We start from the raw sequence: 26,679 nt of genomic DNA on the forward strand, positions 1-26,679 counted from the left end.
GTATTTCCAGTCTGGGGTGATGGAGTGACTGTGTGCTGTGTCACCTGGGACAGGTAGACTGGAAAAGTCAGATGGAGTACTGGATAAAGTTTTTTCTTGTTTGCTCAGTAGCGGAACTTTGCTTTAGAAACTCTGAGTCCTCTCTTGTACCTACCCAGCATGCCATGGCTAAAAGGATCAGCCCTGAACTGACAAGCCTTAGGGACTGAAGTTTGCACTTCACTCGAGTGAGTTTGTCCTGGTAGTTACTCATGAACAGCAGGAGACATGCCAAAAAGGAACGCTGCAGTTTTCCAGCTCATGAAAGGTACTCTCCAGCTGGGTGCAAATGTCTTATTTCTTATTATACCTAGGGGAGAGTGCAAACTGAAAATAGGGCAGAGGAAGTTAGAAAGAGACAGGATATGGTGTTCTTATTTTTGCAGCTTTAAAGCAACAAGAAGTAGCTTTTCAAGAACGATCTGCCACAGGCACCAGCTTTTGTTTTCCAGATAATTTTAGAAGATGGTGATTCTTTCATTGGGTGTGTTCTGGCCCACCTCATTTAATGGAAAAAAACCCCCTAAAACAGTGAAAAAATTGTCAAATATGTGTTAATGATAAAAAAAACAAAGAAAGTAGACTTCAGAAGGAGTATGTTTAACCTAAGTCACCCCTACCCAAGACTCCAGAAAGAGAGCGAAAAGCCATCATAGTCCCGAGATACAGGCTTAGGCAGCACAAGAGACAACTTTGCCCCAAATTGGTTCCTACGTTCTTTCATTGTAGGTAGCTCACCTTTACTCTTTCCGTGCCCAGAGTCAGGACCTAGGCCTTGATCTCAGGCTGCTGTGATGGCCAAGTCCTCTTTCCAATGAAGGAAGTGAAGACACCAGCAGGAGAACAGTTTCTGATCCATCGTTGCTGGGGGTCTGTCGTGATGCTTCATATCAGTTCTAGTTCTGTCCCGAGCCTCATTTTCAACAGCGAAGTATTTCAGTGTTATTTCTACAAGAGAGTGAAGGGGTCGAGCAGTTAGAGCCAAGCATAATGCAGGCTGAGAATGCCAGCACTCTGTATCTGTGTATTCCTACCCTCACTAGCAGCCGTGCTCACCCTGTGGATCTCCAGAGCATACTACACCAGTTGTATCAAATTACATGGTAAATTGGTGAGATGGGCAAGTGTTCAGTAGGATCCATGAAATGCATATTTACATCTGACCCAATTAATCCCGTTCTCCACAGGGGATAGAAGCTGCTATTTGAATGTAATTAATTGTGAAACATTCTGTAATGATGTTGTCCAAATGACATTGTTCAAAACCAAATTGTATTAACTAGACTGCTGAAAGCTCATTCTCTCCTAATCCTGAAAAACTTCATGGGTTCCAGTAAAATCCAGTTTTTACAGTACTTTTAAAAAAGTTATGTTGAAGCCATTTATTTCTCCATCTTTTTTTTTTTCCTGAGGGAAAACAGCCTTGTTTATAGTCATTCATGTTCAAGTTGACAGCTTTTCTGATGGCAAACTGATCACTCAGAGCCTGATTCTGACACATGTGGCTTGATTTAACGATCAGATGTGTTTATTTCTCGTGATCCACTGCTGGAGAAAGATGATATTTACTGTAATACAATAATTTGTAGTTGGGTATTTCTCTTGTGGTCTGATACTTTAATTCTTTTGATTATTTGTTTGGTTTTGGGGTTTTTTTTTTGTATTTTTTGTGGGTTTTGTTTTTTTTGTTTGTTTTATTTTGGGGGGGCAGGGGGATAACACTAATCTTGCACTCCATGTTACTAGGAGTAGATGGATAGGTGAGGAAGGAGATTTTCTTTTCTATAACATGAGGAGGGGGCTAGGGCTACACCTTGAAACCCTACATATTCCAAGCACTTGTTGCTGACTTGTTGCTGTTATCCCCACAGAACAGCGAAATCACCACATGAATCCAGGCCAGATGATATGGCCGAAGTGACCTCGTTTGATCACCCATACCTTTTATAGCATGGTTCACAAAAGAGGAATTACATGATTGGCCTATTGACCCACCACCTCTGAAGGTGATAGGTTGAGCAGTAAGACACCCATTTCCAAATATTATTCTCACAAGACTGAAAACAATTCCACTGTTCTCACAACAACCTGCAGGTGCAGAAATGGTTTACATTCCCTCAAACTGTTGTCCATCCAATTTGCATGAGAACGAAAGCTTTCACAGAGAAGCTGTGGGAAGCTGGATTTCTCTAACTGCTTTCTTATGAGAAAGAAAAATTTCACAGGAAAATTCCTCTGCTAGCCCTTGCTAGCATCCACACTGACTCTTGCCAGAGTCCTCACAAAGACTTATTTAAAGTTGGGAGCACCTGAAAACTCCATGCCAAGCCCAACCATAAGTCACTAAGAATTTACCCGCTTCCACTCTCTGTGATTAGAATCTCTCAATGGTATCTCAGAGCTGTCCTAATAGCTCTTCCCACACTATACATCTTTGCTAGAGCTGGATCAATGTCAAGAAGGACTTACTATTGAAAAGCTCCATTTTCCAGTGGCTGGTTGAATATATCTGGCATACTGAGTATGTCAGAGTGTTTTTAGCTCCCAGAGAAGCAGATTGGAAAGGTCAGAAAAGGCTGCAGTGTTTGCAAATACACATGAAGTTCCAGAAGTCCAGAATCCTACCTGTGAATTTCTGCATCGATCCTGTAGCTTCTCTCTGGCAAGGACATAGCTCTTAAAGTAATTTAATTTCTGACTTGTATATGTAATTTTTCATACAGTTACTGTGTGTGTGTTTGTACATACAAATAATCTACCTGCCTAAGTGCAAGTTTTTTACCAAGGGTCCAAGGTTTTATTTTCTCTGCAATAACATGACAAGACTCTTAGGAGACATGACACCCTTGTTTTCATGCTTCACCTCACTCTCTTCAAGTGGTTCTCCATGTAGTTTTCCAATATAACCCTTTCTGCTAGTCATGTGGAAGTGCTCTGCCTGACTCATTAATTTTTCTGTTAAGCCTTCCCAAGCCTGCTGGTGGTAGAAACTTGCTTTCAGGTTCTCTGTAATCTTCATCTGTCAGAAGAGAAACTACTTTAGAATAGAGATCACAAACTTTGTTTGTTAGAGATTATCTGAGTTGCACAAATGTGAGATCTTGCACACCATTCTAGTAAAGAAGGTTGCACATTTCCTCTTCAGGGTGTAAAGTCTTACAGGCATCTGCAAGTAGCAGCCTTGGCACTCTCTAGCACAAACTTTCCATGAAATTTATCTATCTGTGTCTGTTAGCTTATGCCAGCTTTCTTTTTGACTTCTGCAGTGGGGTCAGACACCAAGTCTACTCATTTGCCCCATCAGCAGAATTTTCATCTTCCAGGCTTTTTTTCTGTGCTGATCCTCACAGGCAACAGAAATTCTAGCAAGTCTGATCAAGTGTGATGCCACTACAGGCTGGTGAGATAGAGAGAACTTGTACATCACAGGATGCTCTTTTACAGTCCTTCATATCTTCTGTCTGGAAGAACTTCAAGGTCCTAATGCTCTTTTTTCACCGTGACATACCTAGTTAGATGAATTAAGGTGTATTTGTCTGGTGCAAGTGTTTCACTGCGTGTCCAGAATGGGTGCATATACACCAGTGAGTTCATAACCAAGTCTTCTGAAAATTGCTATGTGCTCTTGTTCAGTAATTTTCCTGCCCTACTAATCGACTATATATGTTTTACTTATAACTTTCCAGTGACTCTTGCAGAAGACAATGGCCTTTCTTTCAAGATTTGCAAGCTCTTGCCCCATCCTTTCCAGAGGAACAGTGGCAAATTATGCAGCTATTTGACTGCAATTTCCTTGTTTGACCATAATGTCAGCTAATCTTCCATCAGACAGGTCCCACTTGGGGTACGGACAAACACCTCCAAGGCATTTGTTTTGGAACACATACCTGTATGTGTGTGTGTGTCCAAGACAAAAAAGCAGAGGAGGCATAACTCGTTTTAGATATTATTTTTCCTACACTAGCTTTACATTGCATTTTCCCATAGAGGTCTCTGGATTTCTTTTGTGTCTGTCTACATAGTAATTGCCAGTTTCCCCATATATTGGCATATTCTGCCATGCCTCGGCTTCAGCTTTCCTGAATTTGTTAATTCTAGCTCTCCTTTTGAGCATCTTACATTTGGGTATCATGCTTCTCACTCCAGGTAGCCTCACCAATATTTCTAGCCATAAATTCTCTGGCAAAACTAAAGAGGATTAGGTTTCTTTAAAATTTATCTTCTACTTTCAAAATTATTGTTCTATATAGCTTCTTTTTTTAATTACTTCTCATCTCTTTCCTACCAAGCATGAGCTTAGATGCTTGTCCTAGTTTGCAAATCTGTTTTTTGGTTTTTCAACCTACTCAATGTGTTTTTCATGTAGCGTTTGTTTTCAGCTTTACCTTTCTACCTAGCAACAGTCTAATTTCTTGTCATGGACCCCATAAAACTGGATTCCTATCAGAAATAAAATATATCTCTGTTACAGATTATTTTTTGAAATGCTTGTAAACAATTGTTTTAGTAATGCCTATGGAAATTCAATAACATTGAATTTGGATTCTCATTTTCAGGTTTACATCTTAGGAAAAACAGACTTGTCACCTTTTCAAGCTAAACATGCTGCATCATAGTCATAAAGCACAGCACAGGGATTTGGTAGGAACATTTATTTGGGTCATTATCCAGACTTTTAAGTTAAATAGCCAGCGTAGCTTTGAAATTCATGAGGCAGTTGTTCAGCAACTGGCCACATCTCCTTGCTGTGGGAAGCTCCATCTGGAGATTACAAACTCCAAGAAGGCTGTCCTGTATTGGGCCAGGGCTCTGCCTTGCACAGGAAGCTCTGTGTGACAGCAATGTGTCCTTGATGCATTCTCCTGGGCTGCAGGACTTTGCAGCTCAAGGACTCTCTAAACCAGAGGTGGTATTTTTGTGATGAGCAGCCTTTTCTGTTTAGGATAGAGCAGTCAGTTCAATGTGATTATTTATGAATTATTAAAATACATTTCTAAAACTTGCTATGAGTTGTTCTTATTAAGTCTGCAGTGCTTGTGGCACTAGGAGTATGTATGGCCACTGGAGCCAACAGGAGTGAACGCTGGGAGGGAAAAGGGTATTGCAAGTGGAGGAAGATCTTGTGTGACGTGAATTCAAAACCAGAAATAACCAAAGCTGTGCATTTGATGACAGCAAACAGGATGACTAATGGTTTTGCAAACTGTAGTGGATATTTGCAGCATTCAGTGGGTATTTGTCATGAGCAAAGTAAACCTGGGTTCAGTGACTGGGCCTGCAAGGAGGGCAGTGTTGAAAGAGACAGGAGGGCAGGTAGTTGTGCTAGGTTTTTTTGCTTATCTGATGTATTTCTGTTTGCACAATTACACAAACAAGAGCAGGAACAAATTCAGCACATTTGGGGATTTAGAATAAGACAATTTCATTCTGCCGTTTCAGGTTTCTCAGATGGTGATTGGGGGGCGACTGGTGGTCCTTAGCCCATGCAAAGAAGGAAAAGGAATGGGGAAAACAAGATTATTTGCTCTCATAATTAAAAACATTAAAAAAGAAAATCATTAAACACTAAGTCAGTGCTGCTGTTCCAAATCTTCACCTTGGCTTCAGATTTTATGTGAAAGCAATTGATTATCTAGCTGTTGCAGTTCTCTTTTAAAATGTCTTTGAGCAGTGCCATTTTGTTCCTTACCTTGAAGATGTCCTAGATTTGTCTGTCATGAGCTCTGGTGGAGTCAGTTTTGTGTTTTTTGCTAATGGGTTGGTCTTTTATTATTCTGCCCTTACTGTTATCTGTGCTGGATGTTCATGCAATGGAGACACAAACTATACTTTTTTTATAGGGACCAAACAGGAGTGTGAAGAAAAAGTAATAAAAAGTCCAGAGAGGGTAGCTTTTTTCAGGCACAGAAAATGTTGTCTTGCTTCCTAAATGTAAATACTCCTTTTTTTCAAGTTTGCACAAAGGATGTTTTTCCCCAAATACATGACAGCTCTTTTAAGATGCTCTGGTGCTGTATGCTGCTGTTCTTTTACTTCTAGATACTGGGGATGCCTGTTTATGTTGCCTGTCTCTTATTTGCTCTTTGATCTTTGTTCACTTTCCCTTGTGGCTTATATCGTGTTATTTTGCTGTAAAAATAATCTATTTAACTTTTACTTTTTGATGCATGGAAACTGATGCTTTTGTCACACTTCTCTGTACCATTACTGCTTTCCTCTTTGTTTGGTGAGTTCTCTTGTGGGTATTTGTGTAGCTGGTGTTGAATATCAGGCTTATATCATGACAATGGATCTTTATTATCAGATGATGTATTTGAATCTAACAGCTGCTATTTAATGAATATTTTTTGAGCCCCATGTCAAGCTCAGTGATGTTTTTATTGCATGTGGCATCCCAGCCAGTGTTCTCAGAGTCTCACTTTTTTTTCCTGTCACTGCTGTATATTCATTGCTGCCACACCTGACTCTTGTGAGTCTGTCAAATATTTTCCTCCTTCAGCTATGAAACCAGAACCCTGTTCTCCCAGGGTGAGGTCTTACTCATCTAAGGGGAGATAGAAAGGTATTTAGCCAAAAACACTATACCCCAGGGGTACAAGGGTACCCAAAGGGTAATCAGTATGACATGGTGGGATGTAAATTTGGACCTTTCTTTTACCATAAGTCATCCCCTCTTGCCTTTGATTTCAGAGTAAAGTTGTCTTAGGAATTGGTACCATATGAATCTGGGGATCTTTTCTGCTGGCAGCTTTCAAACCTTTGAAGCAAAGAGGCTTAGACTTTAGCCTCTTTGCATTTTGAAAGCATTACAATTTAGAGGAAGATGTTTGGCCTGGGCGGTTATTGATTTCTATTTTATTCTTCAAACTACAAGCACAGAATTGTAGGATGGCAGGGAACAGGACCAGAAGAGCCCTTGAGAGCCAGCTGGCAGAGCCAGCACCAGGCAGTACACTGGACAATTTACAGTTGCTGAAAATATTAATCAGTACTGTTAAACATTCTTCTGTAATATGCCAAATATATCAGGAGTGAGTTTAAGAGAGATTTGTCAGGGGTTGCTCCTCAGGGAGACTGTGAGCTGAATTACATCTCTTTGTGGATATGCTGACCCATAGCTGACTGTTTCTGATTTACACCCTGTAATTCTCTTTGACTTGCAAGTATTTCTGGAACAAAGGTGAGTGAAAAAGTCTCTGAACAATTATTTACCATTCTGGACAGGAATAGTGATAGGCTCTTTCTGTCCTAAGAGTGTTTGGTTCCCCTTCCTTCTGCAGAAACACAGCTGCAGATATGCTGCTGAAATACAGCTACACAGGTTTGTATTTATAGCACATGCCAATCTTCTACTGAGGTGTCGGGTTTTTTTCTCTTGGACCTCATTCTTTTTTAGTTGCACTTCACCCTTTAGCCTGTTTTAGAGGCTGCCCCTGGCTTTAACTTCTGTCTGGACTGAAGAAGCAATTTGTCGACATGCAGATGAGGAGCCAAGATTAATCCAATACTTATTTTGACAGAGATATATAACCCATAAATGCATTATATAGTCTAAAAACAACCTGCCTGAGCAATTAGCTCAGTAATCAGACATTTTAAAACAGTGGCAGAAGAGCAGAGCTATGAATTATGATGCATAATGATTTATTTTATTTAATAGAAAAGTATGAAGAATTTTAATTACAATCAGGAGATTTTACGTTTGCTGCAAGTACTTATATGGGTTGCTAATGTGACAACGGTGGTATGACAAGGAGGGACCACACAAGGTGAGACTTGAAAACTGGCAGATAGGAATACAGAGACTATTTCATTTCAGGCCTGCAAGAGAACACATTTCTGAAATGAATATGTGACAAGAGGGAAGTATTGGATTTCTGTGTGAGGAGCTGACAAGTCAGACAAACAGCAGCCATATATTATCTGTGATGGTGAAAAGATCACATCACTTATAACCTTTGAAGCAACAGGAAAACTGAACGCAACATCATTTTATAATGATCTAAGAGAGAGCCTTCTCTTTTTTTTCCTTCCCTGGTTATATATAGCTGTTAGAGAGAGCCCTGCTGAGTGGAAAATGGAGCATATGATCAAGGGCAGTCCAGTGAGTCAATTTACTGACTAATACTGTAGATTATCATGTCAAATATATAGCACCCACAGTATGAGCAATAATGAAGCCTAGTTTATTTCTTTCCTGTAAATTGAAATGAAGATGTGATTGGAATTGTCACACCTTGGATATATGAGCCAGATTCTCCTAATCATCCAAAACCAATTGCCTTATTCTTTATAGTGACATTTATTTAAGACCCATTCCAAAATTGGCAAGCTGAAACCATCTATTTAAATGTGTCAAACACGTTTAAAATATCCTGTAGACCACTGTCCCCTCAGGTGATGGTTCAATGGTCTCACACTTTGAAATACCTGCTCCCTTCAGACCCAAAGAAGGGATAACTCAGCCTTTCATCCTGTGGGAAGAAATCATTCAACACAGCACCATGCAGAGACACTCTAAATGAACTCCAGTATCAGCAGTAAAAAGCTGTGAAGCAAACAGGGCAGAACGCTCGTGGAAACCCCAAATGGCCATTGAAGGGAGCCTTTCCTTGCCTTGTTTTCTATTTTCCTGTGTCTCAGAGTGTCAGTGAACAATTATGAGGGGGATATTGCCAATATTGTGCAGTCTCCTTGGGCCAAACTGAACACTGCCTGAAGAGAAGGTACAGTTAAGAAACCTGGTAAAAATTCCACTCCAAACAGAAGGAGTTAATTTTAATTTAGCTGTACAATACCAGACTTCTTGTATTTTACTGGTGTCAAAGCTGCACGTGAAAGTCTGATTGCCTTTGGGTCTGTCAAAATTTGAGCATGAGCAAAAGCTTAGGGAATCAACATTTGAATTGCAAATCACTGCCATTCCTTCAGGGTTAAGAATTATAATCAATGTTATTGATTTCTAAAGTCCTTTGTCTAAGAATAAAGATGAGTAACTGAAGAGACATTTACTAACTGCTTGCTAACAGTAAGTCACAAAACCCAAATATTGCATGTCTGTTAAGTATAATTTCCTGAATCTGGTGAGTAAACTTTTACAGAAATTAGCACAGTGTTATAAATTTAGCACATATAAGGAAAAGCAGATGGTACTGCTGTGATTGGACATGTCATTGGAGTATTCCAGAGCATGCCAAGTCTTTAATCTATTACTATTTGCATATACTGCCACATTACTCAGTTTTCAGTAGACTAGGACAGCATGTGCTATGCACAAACAACTCTTTCTTTCTGAGCTTTAAACCTAGAATAAAAATGAAATTCCATTTGCTGGTTTTTCAGCACTCGTGATCACTTTCCAAAGCCTCCAAAAGGTTCATGTTGCACGTTCTGGGCAGTCAGAACACAGTCACATTGCTGTGTTACATGGGCCCACACACGCAGTGATCTTCAGCTTTCTGTGCCTGTGATGGGACAGGTTGTGTGTCATGAACAGAAGATCAAATGAGGAGCATCATATTTCAAAATGCTTTATGGTATGGGAAACTCTTTGAGCAATTATCAACTCAGTGGATACCCAAAAGCAGAAGGTTTTAATTAGAAAAAAAAAACAAAAGATAAGAAAACAAAACTTATTTCCTTGCTATTCTTAAAAAATAGAAAAACAACTCTCAGTTTAAAGGTGGTCTTGGCAAGGTGGAGTTCTACTTTTATGGCTTGCCTTTTCTTTGGAGGAAGATAATTTAGCTGCAAAGAGCAGAAAGGGCCAGAGTACATAGGACTTAAGGAAGGAACTGAATTTTGCAAGCAGAAGGTATAGGCCACATATAAGGAAAAGACTGAGGATGAAAGCATCAAAGAGGAGGTAGGCAAAAACAGGTCTGGGAATTAGTGGGGCAAAATGTGTGATAGAGAAAAAAGTTAAAAAGGAGTTAAGAAGAGAAGAGACAGTTGCAGAAATAAGAAGACAGGGAAACAGAAGACCAGGGGTAGATATCAACCTGCCTGTGTTTCACATTAGGGTTTCTAAGACCCCATTCATATTTCTAGCTCAGAGGACAACAAATCAGTTTAATGCCCACCTACTGTAACTGCACAGCATGTGTGATATCCTACTGAGCAGTACTTAGGCTGTCACCAAACACCTCATCTTGTCTGGTCTGGGCAGAATGCTCCTGCCTGGTGCTCATGATGCTCTTGGATGTTCAGTGAAGAAGAAACCTGTGCTGCAAGGTCTCCCTTTCTCTCAGGGGGCTCTTGCTTTGCTTCATTCCTTGGCTTATTGGTATATTTTCTGAATACAATCCTTCCTCTGGTGTCATCCCTTCTCAAAGCTGGAACCTCAAGGTCAGGAGGTTGTAGGCAGTCACGGTGAGTCCTGACCTCTTCCATGTACCTAATGACAGGCTTCTCCAGGGCTCTGGCACTGCAAACACTGGTTTAGAATTACTCCAGGACATAAAAGATGAAATATACAACATGAACATCTCCGGAAGATGACTGGTATAGCAACCTTTTATTTTTGTGTTATTCTTGTGCGCTCTTTTAGATAAATTGATTGGGCATTTCTTCTCCTGTTTTCCTTGATATTCTTGAACAAAACTTGAGTTCCCATAAGTATCTGAGATTTTCTCCCAAGAATACCCTTTCCAGTGCTATAGCCATTCTTCCACATTTCATCTGTGTGTACCTCTCAGTACTGACTTTTCTCATACACAGTTAAATCTCTCGTTTCAGGTTATCCTTTTATCAGTGTTGCCAAGTAATAAAAGGCCATCACCAGGAGATCTGTTGCTTAGCTACTGGCCTGGGCAGATGGTCCTTCTGGAGGAATGCCAGCACCCCACCAAAGAGCCTGTTTATGGACAGAGAGGGAAGGTTTAATGGCCCTTGCCCATGTGTTCTGTATCCTTGCTCCTCAGAACTACTGTGGGGGAAAAGCTAGCATAAAAGTTAGCATTTTGAGAAGTTACTAAAAATTAATAATTAATAAATGCTCTGGAGAGTGCTTCCAATCTTAAAATGGAATAAAAACATTCTCACTAGGTGAACTTGCCACTAACTAATGCCTTCAGGGAATACATTAGAGGACTAGATTAAGTAGATGCCCACATCTATATGTAGGTACAAATATCTCCATGGATGGGTGCATGCAGACTGTGTGACTGTGTACACTCTTGTGTCTGTGTCTGTGTGTGTGTGTAATACAGCAAAAGAAAACCTATCAAACCCATTTTAAATGAAATATTATGTAATTTCCACTATATGCATACTTCCAATGACCATGTAGAAGTTGTGGATTTATTACTTATCAGATGAGAAAAGAACACCCCAACAATTCTGTGTAGAGATTGTACTGTCAAGTTGCTATAGCATTGAGTGTCATCAATTTTTACCTCATGATGAATGTTCATTTTCCTGAGAATAAATAATATCAGAATTTTATAGAGCAATCCTCATAGAAGCAAATAAAAATGAAAATACAGAAGTCTATATGTGTAGTAAATTTCTAATACATTCAAGTAGTCAAGATGTTTCTAAGATGCAAAATTTAATTTTGGAAACAAGTTTGAAGGGCAGATAGCAGGCAAATATTTTGTTTAACTCAATGATGCTTTGGACCTATGTAAGAATAGCTAGAGAAATCTAGACTGAGATCTTGACTAACAACAAGAACTAAATTATGTGGAAAGCCAGAAAGGGTAACTTGTGTAATAGAAGATAAGAAAATAAAATCAACCCCAAAACGTTATTTATTGGAAGCCTAGTATTAAGAACTGATAACTGGAAAAGAAAGGCTTGTCCCTTCAGGAACAAAAACCACTCAAACCCAAAACCAAGGAAACAAACAAAAAAACCCCCATAGCCTTCCCCCCCAAATTTATAAAATTTGCATGTGAACACTTTAAGATTATTCAAATATTCTTGACTATTTTTAGCTACAGAATTTAAATTATTAAAGTAATTTGCAATATTTAATTCATTTTGTTCAGTATTTGCATAAATTAAATGCATGAATGTCTGAGAAAGCCCTGGTAAACTCTGTCTGCATTTGCTGGGATTTGTTCTGGGTGTTTGTTGTAGAAAATGGCTTGGAGGAGAGAATCCACCACCAGAGAGGCAAAAAGCCTTTTCCTCTTCCTTCCCTTTGCCCATCTCCTTCCTCTGCCCCTTCCTGGCACCAAGCAGGAGACCTCAGCAAGGAGTGCAGATGCCACAGGTCCCAGCACTTCATCTCCATCCCTGGCCCAGGCAGGGAGGACGGTGCCTGCAGCGTGGGCTGCAGATCAGCCCCAAGAAGTGGGAGAGCTGAGGCAATCAAAACCTGAGCCATAAAACATCCCCAGCAATATACTGTTCTAGAGGGTAATCTGCATGACTCCAATCATGGGTGCTGTTTATGGGCCCTGTATGGCCTTTTTTTCTTTTTTAGTTTTGACTGACTGGCTAATGAGGTACTCTGAAATGGCACAGCCACGGCACAGGAATGGTCTAGCAAAGTCTCCTAGGACAATTACAGTTAAGGCAGAGGCCACTGAGAAATTTTACAAAGGTGTGATAAAAATCATCGTCCCCAAAGTATTTAAATCTGCTTTGAGAAAAGGACCAGAGAACCTGATGTGAAAAATCCTGTGGAGTAGGATGCTGAGATATTCCTGTCTGTGACTGGGGTATTTGAGCATGGGTGCCCCACCTGTTGTGGTGGCAGTTCCCCCACACCTGTCACACACCTGGGGACACTGTGTGCCCTTGTCCTGTGATGTTGGCCCTGCAGCAGGTTTCAGGGAGGGAGAGCACTGAAGGCTGAGGCTTGGGCTTGAAGACTGCTGCAAGGGGGCAGGTGAGAGTCTGCACATCTCTCCTGAGGCAGACATCTTGCAGAAAGCAGAAGAAAATGGAGCAAGTGAATTTTAGGTACATTTCCATTGATGTTTTAGGTTTTTGATCTTCTAAAAATTTAACAAATGTAGTCTTGCTTTACATTGTTTAATTTGATGTGCCCATTAACAGATATTTCATGTTCTAGATGAAATAGTCACATTTCAAACGCCAGCTTTGCGTTTTACTCAGCCCTGCATGCAGACAGAATGAGCAGAAGTCAGTTGCCCTTTATCCAACAGATTTCTGGTCAGAGCAGATTATCCTTCAAATCTAGGTCACTAACATATATTTGTCTGATGTAGAACAAAATAATGTGCCATTCCCACTGATATACTGGCCAACCTCTTTTTTTCTTTGGAGAGAGACTGGCAGAAGTTACCCAAGAGCAGTCAAATCTCCAGACTTTACTGTCCCAAGAGAATTTAATATCCAGTCAAATTATACCTGTAAGACTCACAGATCATCATATGTGGGTATTTTAAGGCATTACTTTCATTTAAAATAAAGGAGAACCAGGAAATCAAGACTGTGTCAGGAATCAATAATCTGTTTTTTTAGGAGGAATGACTCTCTATCATAACATTTATGATGCTTTGCAAAACAGTAGTTCATCTGGTTCTCCCTCCCCCAAAATTAACACATTAATTGTATTATATATAAAAATTGAAATTGAGTAAGAAGTTTTCATTAATTGTGTTTGCAAAATTTAGAGATTAAAGCCTTTCTTTATTAAAGAAAAAGGATTTTTTTTTTTTTAAGAAGCCAGTCACCCTTACCGACTGTATAATCCATATTATTAAACTAATTCTTGAAAAATTTAGATTCTACTTAAAGATATTTCAAGCCAGGAAAACATTTTTGCTCACAACATGTTTAAATTATGTTACTCTTTCAGTTGGATAATGTTCAATTCCTTCTTGAAAAGGGCGAAGCCGCATTAACTACTATTTCATTATTGCATTAGCAACAGTTCACTTGCTGTTCTTACAGACTGAGTAAGTAAATCACTCATGCTTCAGAGACTTTTCTGCTGTTTATTGGAAACAGGACATACTACTAAACACAGATTTCCAAAGCAAATCTAAATTCGTCCATTGGAAACCCTCACCAAAGACAACAATGACCAATTCCTCTTCCATTAATTAAAATGTCTTTTTATAATACAAGGTCTGTTTTACTTAGATTCCATAAGGCATGAGGGTTCAAATGAGACCAAAAGCAAACCTCAGTGAGCAGGAAAATTGCTGTTAAGAGAGGCAGAAACAGGGTGAATGCCCCTGTCACATGCAGAATCATGGGTCCTGATGGAGTGTCATCTTGCAGTAGGATTGGTCAGAGACTGTTTGTGTTTTTGATTAAATGTCTTGATGAATATTTAGGAAAAACAATGTTTAAACAAAATCCTGGGAAGTATTTGGTCTATACTTAGGGCAGGATTGAGGTGAGAAGGTGACAATTTTACATCACCTTCCGCTCCTCTGAAGTCTGGATTAAGGAGAAGTGGGAATGACATCTGGCATAGGTGAGCTGGGATCCAGAGCTTTTCAGGCAGCAAGAAATCAGAGAAGTTTGTTAGTATCCTGTGATATCATCTTCCAAACACAGCTTTTCTAAGATGAGGGGGATCTCATTAATTTTCTTCTTCCTTGTGCAAAAAAAGGCTTTTATCATCCTTGCTGCTCTTCTCTGTATTTTATCTACTTCCGCTATGTCTTCACTAGGTTTGAGTGACCAGAAATACCTCTTGTGTCCAAAAACTGATTGCACTGTGAGTAGATGAAATGGCAGAATGGCATTTTCTGTTTTGTTTGCCCCTTGCCTGTCTGCTGCTTAGCAGAAGACTAATGTTGTCAGAATCATATATGTGGTAATTTCCCAAACTCCCACATGAGAAAAAAACCCCAAACCATTCTGAGCCCACTACCTTCTATGTATAATTAGGGTTGTCTTCTGCAATGCTTTACCTTGCACTTATAAATCCTGTATTTCATTTACTGCCATTTTGTTACTTAGTCACTCAGCTTTTAGAAGCCTTCTGGAAAGCCTGGCTTAACTTTGTCTGCTTTGAATATTGTGTTTCACCTGTGTACCTTCCCTTGGCAACCTTTGTCCCAGCTTATTTATAACTCAATTCCTTCTGAGGGGTTCTCACACAGATTCTCAGAGATCCCCTCCGCGAATCCCCCAGTTATGGAATCGATCTTTTACTCCTAAACTCCATTACTGCCTTTTAGACAGTTAGCCTATGAAAAGACCTTCCCTCTCATCTCCTTACAATTGAATTGAATTGAATTGAATTGAATTTTGTAAGAGGCTTCTGTGAGGAACCAAAGGAGATTTGAAAGTCCAAATATGCTTCTCAGCTGAACCATCTTTGTCCACATACTCAATGACTCCTGAGAACTGAAACCATGTAAGCATGACTGTCTGCAAAACCACACCGTGAATTCTGTAAAGTACTGAGAGATGGGAGGTGTCTCAAAGTCATAAAGATGATTTAAGAATGAAATCTCCAAAGGTATTTTGGTGTCCATTCCCTAATGATTCCATTTTGCATTCAAGTCTGAATTGATTCTGGGTTTCTAACTTTGTGCTTATGAATACCAAAAGGAAAATTTCTCTGATGTTCTCTATCCTATACCTAAAATTAATCATCTATGTCCTTGAAATTTAATTAAACCAGATAGTCTTTTAAATAGTTTTTCCACCATATGTTGGAAAAAGAGTAGCAAAATTAAAAGAATAAATCACATGAGAGAGTAAATTAAATACACTGTTTGAAGCCAGCCTCTCTGTCATTTTCCTCATTGTTAAAACTGAGTCAATGCTGGCAATAAGCATTTAAAAGTGGTGAAGACAAAGCACTTCAAAATGCATTGTACAGAAGGCTGTGCTTGGAAGGCATTGAATGGGTTAGATTTTCTGAAGTGTTTTCCCTATTTCTGATTGCTTTGGTATGAAACTAGTAGTATGAAATACATTCCAGACCTGATGAAGTAGAAATAAAAGCTTTACAAAAATGAAAGATGAAAAAAGCCATTTCAGAAGTATTACCCCCATTTATATGTTGCTTACTGTAAAGCTAAGTCAAGAGACTTTAATGCCATCACTTCGTACAGCACAAAAAAATCACTAAATTCATAAATGGTAGTTAAATTTGAGAAAAATACGTAATTCTTGTTTGATGGAAATTGTTTAAAGCCAATACCTAAGCCTGTTCATTATGACATCGTAGACAAGACACATAAATGTATGTTGTTGAAAAAGCATCTATAGAAAGCATTTGCTCAAATCTCAGGAAATATAATTAGCTTTCAAAGGATAAGTCTTCTAAAATACTCAGGATGTGAACACCTGAAAGAAAACTATCAAAAGAACACTTTCATCTTGCTATTTATTTCTTTTCTGTTTCTCATACTAGCTTATGACCCTTTTCCCTATGCCTTAATCAAAGACAGACGGAGTTGTGACTCCATATTATGTAACACTTCACATCCCTTTAGAAGGATAAAGTTAATGACTTCAATGGCAGTGGATTCTGCCACTCCAGTTGATGTCCATTGTCTTCCAGCTGCTCTTTGATTTTGGTTTTAAAATCTGTAAACACGTAAATATTTTGGGATTTATGCAAGTGACATCCTCTCCAGGTTAAAATGAATAAGTTTTAAGGGTGGTCTGATTAAAATAATGATAGAGATGTTTGAAAAAGTCATTTGGACTATTTTATCAGTGACTAAGCTAGTGAACAGGTTGAAGACTGTCAATGGATGAGTGTCCATGGTAGATATGTCAGATGGTATGAACCGAATATGACCTTGAGAATGAAGAGTGACTCTGCAACCCCACCAGAAGGTACCAAGGTAAGTCACTCAGTAGCTCACCAACCCTCTAGGTTAAAGGAAGACATATCCACTACTTGAGGGAAAGCACTTGAGGTCAGTTCTTCATCTCACATTTTGAAATGTAATTTAAAAAAAGTTTCTTTATCAAAGTGTATAAATTTTTTTTCTTTCTCTGTGACTATTCCCCCAGGTCCTTTATATGTAACAGGATGTTGGAAGATTACCTGAAATGTCAAATTGTAGTTTTGTCATAAGATTATGGTGGTTTAGAGACAGATTTTTTTAATTACATCCATAATGCTAAAGTAAATCAGATGGAGGATTTTATTGTTCCTGAGGCCAGATATCACCATGGCTCATGATGGCAGTGTGTAGCATCAATACCCAGTGGAGCAGATTTGTCTGGGATACAGCTTTTTGGTATCATCCACCCCAGAGTGAGCTAACCCACAAGCAGCATGGACAATGAACTTCCAGCACATGGGCTGATTCCCTAGCTCCCCTCAGCAGCGTGGAGGAAGCCTTTCTGTCCTCTCTGCTTCATTTTGGGTGGAACCAGTTTAGGGGCTCAAAGGGTCAAAAGGACACAACCCCACTTCTGCAGTCTCATGGGAAAAGTATCCTCTTAGCACAGACGTGGGTCTTGATATGTCCAGACTTACATTGTTAACTTTCAACACTATTAGCCAGTTTCATTGGAAAGGGCAGAGATCTCACCACCCTGAGGTCAGGTGATGTCTGGTAAGGTAGGAGAGCTCTTATGGGGTCAGGTCTTGCCTGTGAGACCTGGCTGTGCTCAGAGTGCAGGCACATGCCAGACTGCAAAGCCCCTTCAGCTGCTGGGGGATTTTACTGTTAAAAATCCCATGGTGGTTATGGAGCTGTGGTATCTCCAGGGTTGGAGGTCAGGCTGTAAGGACTCTGGCTTTCCTTGCTTCTGATGGTACTTAAATGATCCCAACAGCTACAGCATAGGTGTCTCTAGTGCTGTGTTCGTGTAAATCCATAATATCAGACAGTAACAAGTTGAAATAGCAACACAATGCTATATTCTTAATCGATTATTTAGTCTTTGAAAAAGGTTTTTCTGATGCAGGTTAAAAAACCCCTACATAAACACATATTCTTTTTGCAACCAGCCAACAGCTCCATGTTGGGAAAACAGTAACAAACTTCTCCAGATATTTATCAGGGAGAAGGAGATTCAAATCTGCTGAAGCAGAAAGGGAAACTGAGCATGTATCACTCATACCCCTCATGAATGCTGTACCTCTTGTACCCAGGGTAAATAACATCTACTGCAGTCCTAAATAAAAAACTAACATAGGGACTGGACACGCTTCCCTCTGGCTTTTGTGAGAAAGAAGTGACACAGACAATGGTCTGGGTGGGAAAAGCAGGGCTCTAGATCCCATTGGGACATAAGTGGTTTCTTACAGTTAAAATCTGGGTGCGGAATACCTAAAAGAATTTGATTTAAACATCCCTGTCCCTAATCTCAGGTGGCTTCCCGCTCAAGTTGCCACAGTGTAAGCCCAAAAGGAAGGCTGTGACATTGAAGATGAATTGCTCAGCCCCATGTGACAAAGCTGTGACCCACCAGGGCACAGTGGAAGTCAGGACTCTCCAAGCTTGTGTTGAGCTCAGTACTTTTTATTCTTACCACAGATCTCTCAGGAGCAACAGAAATTAAATTTTTAAAAAATGAATGAAGTACATATGGCAACACAGCTGCTGAAAATCTGTTACCCTTTTTAATCACCTCTCATGTCCTGGGCATGCATTTTATCATTCAAACTCAGTAAAATGAAAAACACTGAGAGGAAGGCATCTCCCTGTATTATTGGGGGACTTGGTAGTGTTATTAAGTCATTAAGTCATGCAAGAAAAGCCTTGCCTAATAAGGCTGTCCAGAACTTAGGCCTCAGTGGGTTCATCTTTAAAATACTTTACATACTTATAATCACTAGGACAAGCAGAGTTTTCAGAGGTACTGCAAACTGCAAATAATTAAAATTGAAAAAGAAGAGGACCATCCGTCTTTGTCTTACTGATGGTGAACTTTTGAAATGAAAAGGTTATAAGCCCTGGATAAGTGCTCAAACAGCCTTGCAATGACACAATGTCCCACCTGTTTATGGATACACTGTGGAAAAGTCCTTCAGGCTGAAGTGACAGGGTCTCCAATGCACTGTTTACGGCCTACCCTCCTTCCATAAACATTCAATGCCATAAGCAGTCAGAGAGACTATTTCTCATTTGGTAGCCTTGAATCACACTACTGGTTATTCACCTTTGCATGTCAACTCCAAGGTAAGGAAGGAGAGCAAGTTGGGTGATATATTTAATTCCAATGCTGAAGCTGGGGAGAGAGAAAAATGCAACTATTGAAAGAGGTTCTTCTGTGAAGGAGCAGTGATTTACATCCTGAATAGATGAAAATTATCCTCTCTTCCCACCCCCAAGTTCAGCCAATATACTCATTATTCAATAACTTGCTGCTGTGATGCTTTTTTTTCTTGGAGTTTTTGATGCTCTGTTAAATTCAGAAGGCTGTGGTTTAGTAAGAGATATAAGGGAGCATTTCCTATGAGGGATTGGGCTCCTTGTCAACCCAAGAAGTGGTCATTTTCTGTCAACAGTGAAGCATCTGTCAGTCAAAGAAAAGGTCTTTAACTAGAACAAGCTCCTGAACTTACAATTCATCCCTGCTGGAATGAAAAAGAATAGAGCTGCTTTGTCTGTTGGTTTTGAATCCTTCATGGAGAGCTGCCAGTGACTGTTAACTTGTGTATTACTGTGCTGTCAGACAGGAGAAACTTCAGGCAGAATTTACCAGCATAGTCACAAGCCTTTCATCACACAGTTATTATAGTGATAAAGTTCCATGGTAGTTACTCACCTCTCCGAAAACAAATATCACCCACTCAGACAAGAGTGAATGGATTTCTGCAGGGTGCTGCTACATTAGCTCATGCTACTGCACCTGACTCCCAGCTCCCACTAAATCCAACTGCCCAGTGCACTTTGAAGTATAGATTGTCAGAGCACTCCTGTGAGCAAGGAGGGACCATGATCTACCCTTGTTTGTAGGTTTGAGATGGAGCTGTAAGGCTGCTGCTAGGTCGAACGATGGAAACACATTGCCATGAACTTGGGTCCCTGGATCTCTGGGTCATTCAATTCAGCCTGGCTGGAGCAGACACCCTGCTACCAACATGACCGTGTTTCCTCCCCACAGAAAGCTCAAGGAGAGCAATGATAAACCTGTGGAGTCAAATCTCTTCCCTGTGGGGCTGGGATACAGCTTGCTGCTCAGGGCACTTGATTTAGACATAGCTAGAAAAATTAAAGCTCCGATTCACAAACACTGGAAGTCACCTGATTTTCACATATTTTTACATGGGTTTTAACTTCTTGTTTGTCATTAAAACCCAAACCTTGTATCATTGCTTAACCAGGTGATCTGCTGAGGTACTTAGGAGGGGTGCACCTCAGCTGCTCAACTATATGGTATGCTCGATAGACAGGTGATTGTGTGTCTTATTTGTCTTCTTTATCCTCCAGGAAGACGAAGTTGCTCGTGACAGCCGATTCAATTTCAGTGGCTATGGCATGGGCCACTGCCTCCAAGTCAAAGATGGCACAGCAATCAAGGCTACGCCACCCAACCCACCCCCAGTACCCCCAAAGGATTCAGAGTCCATCAAAAAGAAGTTTGTTGACCGTGCAAAAAGGATTGATACAATATCCCGTGCTGCGTTCCCACTCGCCTTCCTCATTTTCAACATCTTTTACTGGATTACATACAAAATTATACGGCATGAGGACATTCACAAGAAATAGGCAACTCTGGTTCTCCAGGACTTCTTAGCCAAAGTGATCCACATGTAAATAAACAGTGAAATGTCTTTCTGTTGTCATATGGACTAAGGATTTCTTCCCCACTCCCCCAGAACACTGGAGAAAAAATTAGCAAAGAGGAAAAGAAGTGTAGAAGGAAAAGTGATTCCATGACAAAATATGCTGTGAGACCAGTCAAGAGGCTCCCCCTATGTACTCCTAGTGTATTCTTCCAGATTCAGCATTGATCAGATACCTATAATTGGGGCCAAATTTTGCCCAGCTTTATCACCAAGATATTACCTTTCAGAACAATAGAGAATCAGAAAACAAACAATTCTCCTAAAGCATCTATCAAGAGACTGTGGTGGCTACAGTACAGTGAGTTATAAGAGGACCAAAACTTTTCAGGATAATGTTGCCTTTCTATTTGAAACAAGTCTACTGAGCTACATTCCATGACCATGTCTGTAGGTAGTGGTTTCACCAAGGAGTCCTTTTGTGGGTTGTAAATTATTTCTACTGATAGGGGAGAGGGAAAAAAGAAAAGAAAAAAAAAATATTTATACTTTACTATCCTTGTGGGTGTGCATTTTAATATTATCTTGCTTTACTAGAATTGTAATTTTGGGGTTGAACTTGTGCGTCGTGTGATTTATTTGATAGTTGACACTCCAAAACCAGTGAAACTGCCTGGTTTATTTCTGTTGGGAGACAGTGCACTTACTTCATTTTATTTCTGCTGATTTTACATGCAACTTGAGGTGCCAAACTGTATTTTACCTATTGTGCTGCCCTGTACCACACTACTTAGTAAGAACTTGTTTCCTCAAAGGTGTAGCTCAGTTTAGCATTGAGTTTCTATTACCGCTCTCATTGTAGCTGCAGTCAATAGCTCTATAGGTAAACACAACTTGTTTACAGACCTCTAATTTATATCTTTACTCAAAGTGGCTATCATTTTAAATATCATTAATTAACCTAAGAATTTTAAAACTGTACTGTGATTTTCAGAACCTGTTACCTTTTGGTGCCAGATCTGCGTTATTCAAATCCTTGCTACATGTTTTAAAGTAGAAAATTTTAAAAAATTTTAAAAAAAAGAAGAAAAAAAGATGGTATTTTTGCTTACATGGAAGAAGACAACCTGTAACATAAGATGAGTAAAACATTAAAATTTTACACTTGCTGTAAAAGGGTTTATTTAAAAAAGGTATTTGTTCAATTTCAATAAAGCTAAATGTGGTACTAACATTTCTTCACTCTTTTCTTCATTTGCAGCAGCAGCAGCAGCAGCAGCAGGGCTGCCCATGTCAGACCCCAGCTTTTCCACTTCTCTGTCAGCAGAAACGGTGACAAGCAGCCTTCTGCTGACCTGACTTAGCACACCAATTTTTGCTATCTATTCTGCAGCAAAGGGACTATTGCAGCCCCTGGGAGTACGTCAAAGAATGTGTCAGAAGTGTGGCTAGGATATGATGGGAGCATTTGTAGAACATTTGTATGTGCTGAGCCAGGCCTGGGGGAGGAGGGACACTGCTCCCCTCTCACGGCATCCCTGCACAGCAAGAAATACAACCCAGCCTCACATGTGCTGTGCCTGTCTTGAGGGTACCCTGAACTTTCTTCTGACTTTCTTACAGCTTCACCACTTGGGTGAGCTGAAGGAGATGCTGAGCTGGCCTAAGCCAGGTGCCTCTTGTAGTCATGGCAATGACCAATAGTTTAAAAGCAAATTAAAAACTGCATTCAGTTTTCTGCCCTTCCCTTGTGAGGCTCAAATACACACCCTGTAGCCGCTCAGTACAGATATTTATTTCCCACTGTCCTAATGAGATGTGGTACTGAGACATACTGAACCTTCAGCACCTCTCACTCTGCTTTCACTCCTGGACCAGCTTCTGCTCAGAGGATACAGGTTCCACAGCCTGTCTGAGCCTGTATTTGTGTGTCTGTGTTCCCATCTCTCTCCACATGGCTCCCTGTAACTGCCAGGCTTTGTTCCTCTCCAGGAGAGGGGAGGGAATCTAGAGATCATGACAACTCTGATTCCTGAACAATAAATTAATGGCAAAAAGCCAGTCATGCATTTTATCTTCCCATACCCTCCTGAGCTCTGTAGACTCTTCTGTTGCTTACACTTCTGACGGAACTGGCCACATCACCTGTATCTCATTGAGAACGTGAATCCAGATGTGACCGCCCCAGGAAGGGGAACCAGTGAGAACTCAAAACAACTGTCCAAACTATTCTGCTTTGAAAAAAGCTTCTGATACAAATTCAAGTATCATAATATTTCCAATTTTTATAGGATCAGATTTGCTTTTATTCATTTTTAAAGTGGAACAGTATTTGATTATGGATAATATAGTAGAGGAAAACTCCAGCACAATCCTAGCACCATGAACTGTGGCAGGGTGAGGACACCCAGCTGTAAATCATGTTTGTATGGGAAGTTAGGAGCCTTCACTGGTATGTAAACATTCAGAGCTCACTTTACTAACCCCTTGTTCCAAAAACTCTGCTTCTAATGAAGGTGTAATGCCAGGATTAGGTTAATCCTCAGTGCCCAGATGTGTTGCTAATGAATGTCAGAGCCTGCTGCTCACAGTTGCCCCAAATGACTGCAGACCACTGCAGTAGGAATGCAAACCTACTCTCAGCTGATGGATACCTTTGTGTCCCTTTCTGTGGTGAAGCTCATGTTCCTCCAGCATCCACACCACAAATTCAACTGCGCTCTTTGCAGTGCTTGGCTATTAGCATTTGCTAAATAGTTTAATAAAATGTCTTGCTGATCAGAATTGAGGTTTGCTGACAGTATCCATGGGAAGATTGCTCTGCTGTTGCCTTCTGTATAAACTTTGGTCCAGTCATCAGAATAATCTGTGCATAAAATTTGAATAGGTCTCTCTCTCTCTCTTTTGAAGACAGAATTTATGGCTACATGGCAATTAATCAATTAGTCATGAATATTGAAATTACCTAACTAAATTTTGGAAACAAAAAATGCATGCAGATGGACAAGGTCCAGCAAGCACGGCAATTAGGAATGGCCACATGATAGAGAAGAGTTGCCACAGGCTGGCTAGTGGCCTGTGAACCCTCTGACATAGAGATGGTTTGATACTGACCATCTATTAAAGAACCTTCTCTCAAAGAACATGGCTGGCACCAGAAACTGGTTGAGAAACTGCGTGCAGATAAAACATCAAATAACAAGGATAGCAGGACTTACAGGAGGACACTACTTTCCTAAACAAATTCTCATTAGGGTTAACAGAGAAAAAAGACTCAAAAAATGGTCATCTTGCTCTCAAGGAAGCAGCAGTATTAAATAGTGAAGCAGTTTCATTTCAAGACACCACTGCAAGAGAAAAAAGAATGGCTTAGAAAATAACTCCCAGACAAATAGCCTTTGTGAAACAGGAGACACAGCAGGATGGAAGGAAAGAGACCTGGGATTAATTCTGAAGAGCTTCCACACATATTGGAAAGCCTGCATGCTACAATTCTAGCTGGTAAAATAAAATTAAGCCCTAGGGCATTTAAACTACTTGCATTTAGCTATAAAACAATTATGATGACTTCTAATTTAACAAGAAATCTTAAAAAACTTTAAGCACATCTTTAAAGGATGCAACATCAAGTCAGATCATTGGCATCCTGTTGTTGCAGGCTGGACCTGAGTGGTTCAATATTCAAGAGGAAATGTTTAGCCATTTTTCACCAGATAGATGCTGTCAGGTGCTGTGATAAAGCCTAATTGATAAAAGAGATCTTTAAAACAAACCTTATTACATTAGGAGGAAAGTGAAAAATAAAAAAAGTTGCAATATGAAATGAGAGATCTCTTTGTTACTCTTTCCTGGTTTTTTTCTCTCCATATTTCTTTAGGTGTCAGAGCCATCACTTGTGATGTACTGAATCAAAGGTGGTGTAGCAATAGAGGTTTTTGGAGTATCCAATATCAGGTATCAGCAATTCATAACTGCTGGAGGACAACTCCAGGATATGCAATGACTCTGGGGTCAGATTTTTTCATTTGCTACAGAGGTGAGGAGTAAGAGTGAACCTCATCCACAGACACTGAGATTTTCTCACTTTGATTCCTTTTTTTCCCAGCATGAGATGTTGAAAGCAATAGGAAAGAGCTGATGGAAAAATGATTTTTGTATACTGCAGGCTGAACTGCTACAGCTCTTCATCTTTATGCAAACGTGCCTGACATTGGTGACACAGGAGCTGCTGCCCAAACCAGCCACAACTTACAGTCTTTTGTAGCTGATGTTACTGAAATTATTGAGATTACGGTCATGGGCATTTCCTGGGAAGGGCTTTCATTGGGCTGAATTGGTGCCTGCCTCAGCAACAGGATTCTGCATCTGCATCTGGAAGTTGCATTTTGTGAACTTATTCAAAAATCCAACTCAGTCCAACAGTGGCACTTCTGTATTTGGAAATGTATTTCTAAATAAATGAAGAAATATATTTAATGTGTGGTTGTAAAAAGCATATGCACAGATTTCTAATTCATTTAAAATTAGAACGCAGCAATAAACAAAGAAACAAAATCTTTGTACAAAGATGAGCTTTGTATTACACAAAGTAGTATGAAAATAATTTTATTTAATGTATTTGTGTTCGTTATCTATATTGTAGTATCTGTGGAAAATTCTCTTCTGCCAGACTTTGAAAGTAATTTATTCTAATGGTTTTTGGCATAGAAGTTTGTGTCTTACAATGTTTTGGAAAACTAGAAAACCAAAATCAAGGCTGCGTAGAGAAATGTCTGCTTGGGAAAATACTCCAAGCAAGAACATGTTGTGTCCATAAATGCCCCTCACAGATTTTACATTAAAAATTAATCTTCTCTAGTTTAACAGGAAGATAAAAAGAAGATATTTTTGCCATTTGAAGATACATTTCCTAATTTTGCAAGGCAATTGTGAAGTATCATCACATTTAGGGCTTAGCTGCAGAACAAGAGAAGCTTCACCAGTTCCAGACAAGCTCATCCATCCAATTTACTTCCAAATCCAGTGCAGTGCTTACTGAAAGCAGAAGGAAAAAAAAAAATCTTCAATAGCTTCTAGATCAGTTCCTAATAAAGGATCGGTTTCCAACACTAAGCACTAGAAATAATCTGAGAGGGAAAATATTCAGAGTGGATTAACTCTCTTCCTCTCAGGAGGAATAGAAACTTGAGTCAAAATAAGCATCTCAGATAATAATTAGGAAAACTGACTCTGTGATATACACACACTGAAAAAAACATGCTAAATAATTATCTTTGCTATGGAGAAATGCTGTTGAGGCAATATTAGGAAGAAAGTAATGAATCCTGATCTCATTTTATTTCTGCTAAAAATGGGATTTTACTGGGACAAATTATATAATATCCTCTCTCGTCATCTGAACAGCTGTACAACTGATTCAAAACCAGCTCCTTCAGATTATCACAAGGCTTGAATCTGATGTCCAGCAGAGTGGGTTCCTGTTGTGAAGATGGTGGACAGTGGGTGCCATGCCAGGAAGATGGCAGCTGGTAGCATCCCTCCTCTTTCCACAGGAAAAACAGCAAGATCCCTGAGAGTGCACACAGGCAGTATATTCCATAGCAGTGCTTAGTGAAAGTGCTTCAGACAGAGCAGTTGAAGGACTCAACAGATTTCCACCTTACCGTTGCTTTGGCATGAATCCGTTTCCCCTCAGGTGATGAAGAGTGCTACCCTTGACATCACAGGGTCAGGCCCGTGGCTGGACATGTTTGGAAATCACATATTCATATCCTAATACCTTCCCTGTTTTCCCTTTAGTACAAAAGAGAAAAGAGCTATGCCAATATATGAAACATGAAGTAAATTCAGTGCATTACTGGTATTTGCATCAGTGCTAAAAACCTTGTGTGAGGATGTGTCGTAGCAGCAGCCAGGACATTGTTTTTCCCTGACCCAGAAGAATGCAGTGAGGGATCTGAGAGCCACAAGGGCTAGTGCAAGAAGAAAGGGAGCTCAAGGGCACAGGCAGTGGGGAGGTGTGGGCATAAGATGATCAACACAGACACCTTCTT

At 39.9% G+C, this 26,679-nt stretch overlaps 1 protein-coding gene across 7 annotated transcripts in view; it reads left to right on the forward strand.

Annotated features, from left to right (window-relative positions):
- GLRA2 (glycine receptor alpha 2) overlaps positions 1-21,858 on the forward strand; it is a 123,173-nt gene extending 101,315 nt beyond the window's left edge. For 6 of the 7 annotated variants that reach the window (XM_019283090.3, XM_010394420.2, XM_010394423.3 and 3 more), the window contains one exon: positions 20,331-21,858. In XM_019283090.3, the coding sequence (XP_019138635.1) occupies positions 20,331-20,609 (279 nt within the window). In that variant the 3' untranslated portion in view covers positions 20,610-21,858. Of the gene's footprint in view, positions 1-10,776 lie in introns of all 7 variants that reach the window. The other variant, XM_010394424.4, reaches the window with a different exon arrangement.
- Positions 21,859-26,679: the final 4,821 nt, after the last annotated feature.

This window comes from Corvus cornix, chromosome 1, assembly GCF_000738735.6.
Source record: "Corvus cornix cornix isolate S_Up_H32 chromosome 1, ASM73873v5, whole genome shotgun sequence".
Lineage (NCBI taxonomy): Eukaryota > Metazoa > Chordata > Aves > Passeriformes > Corvidae > Corvus > Corvus cornix.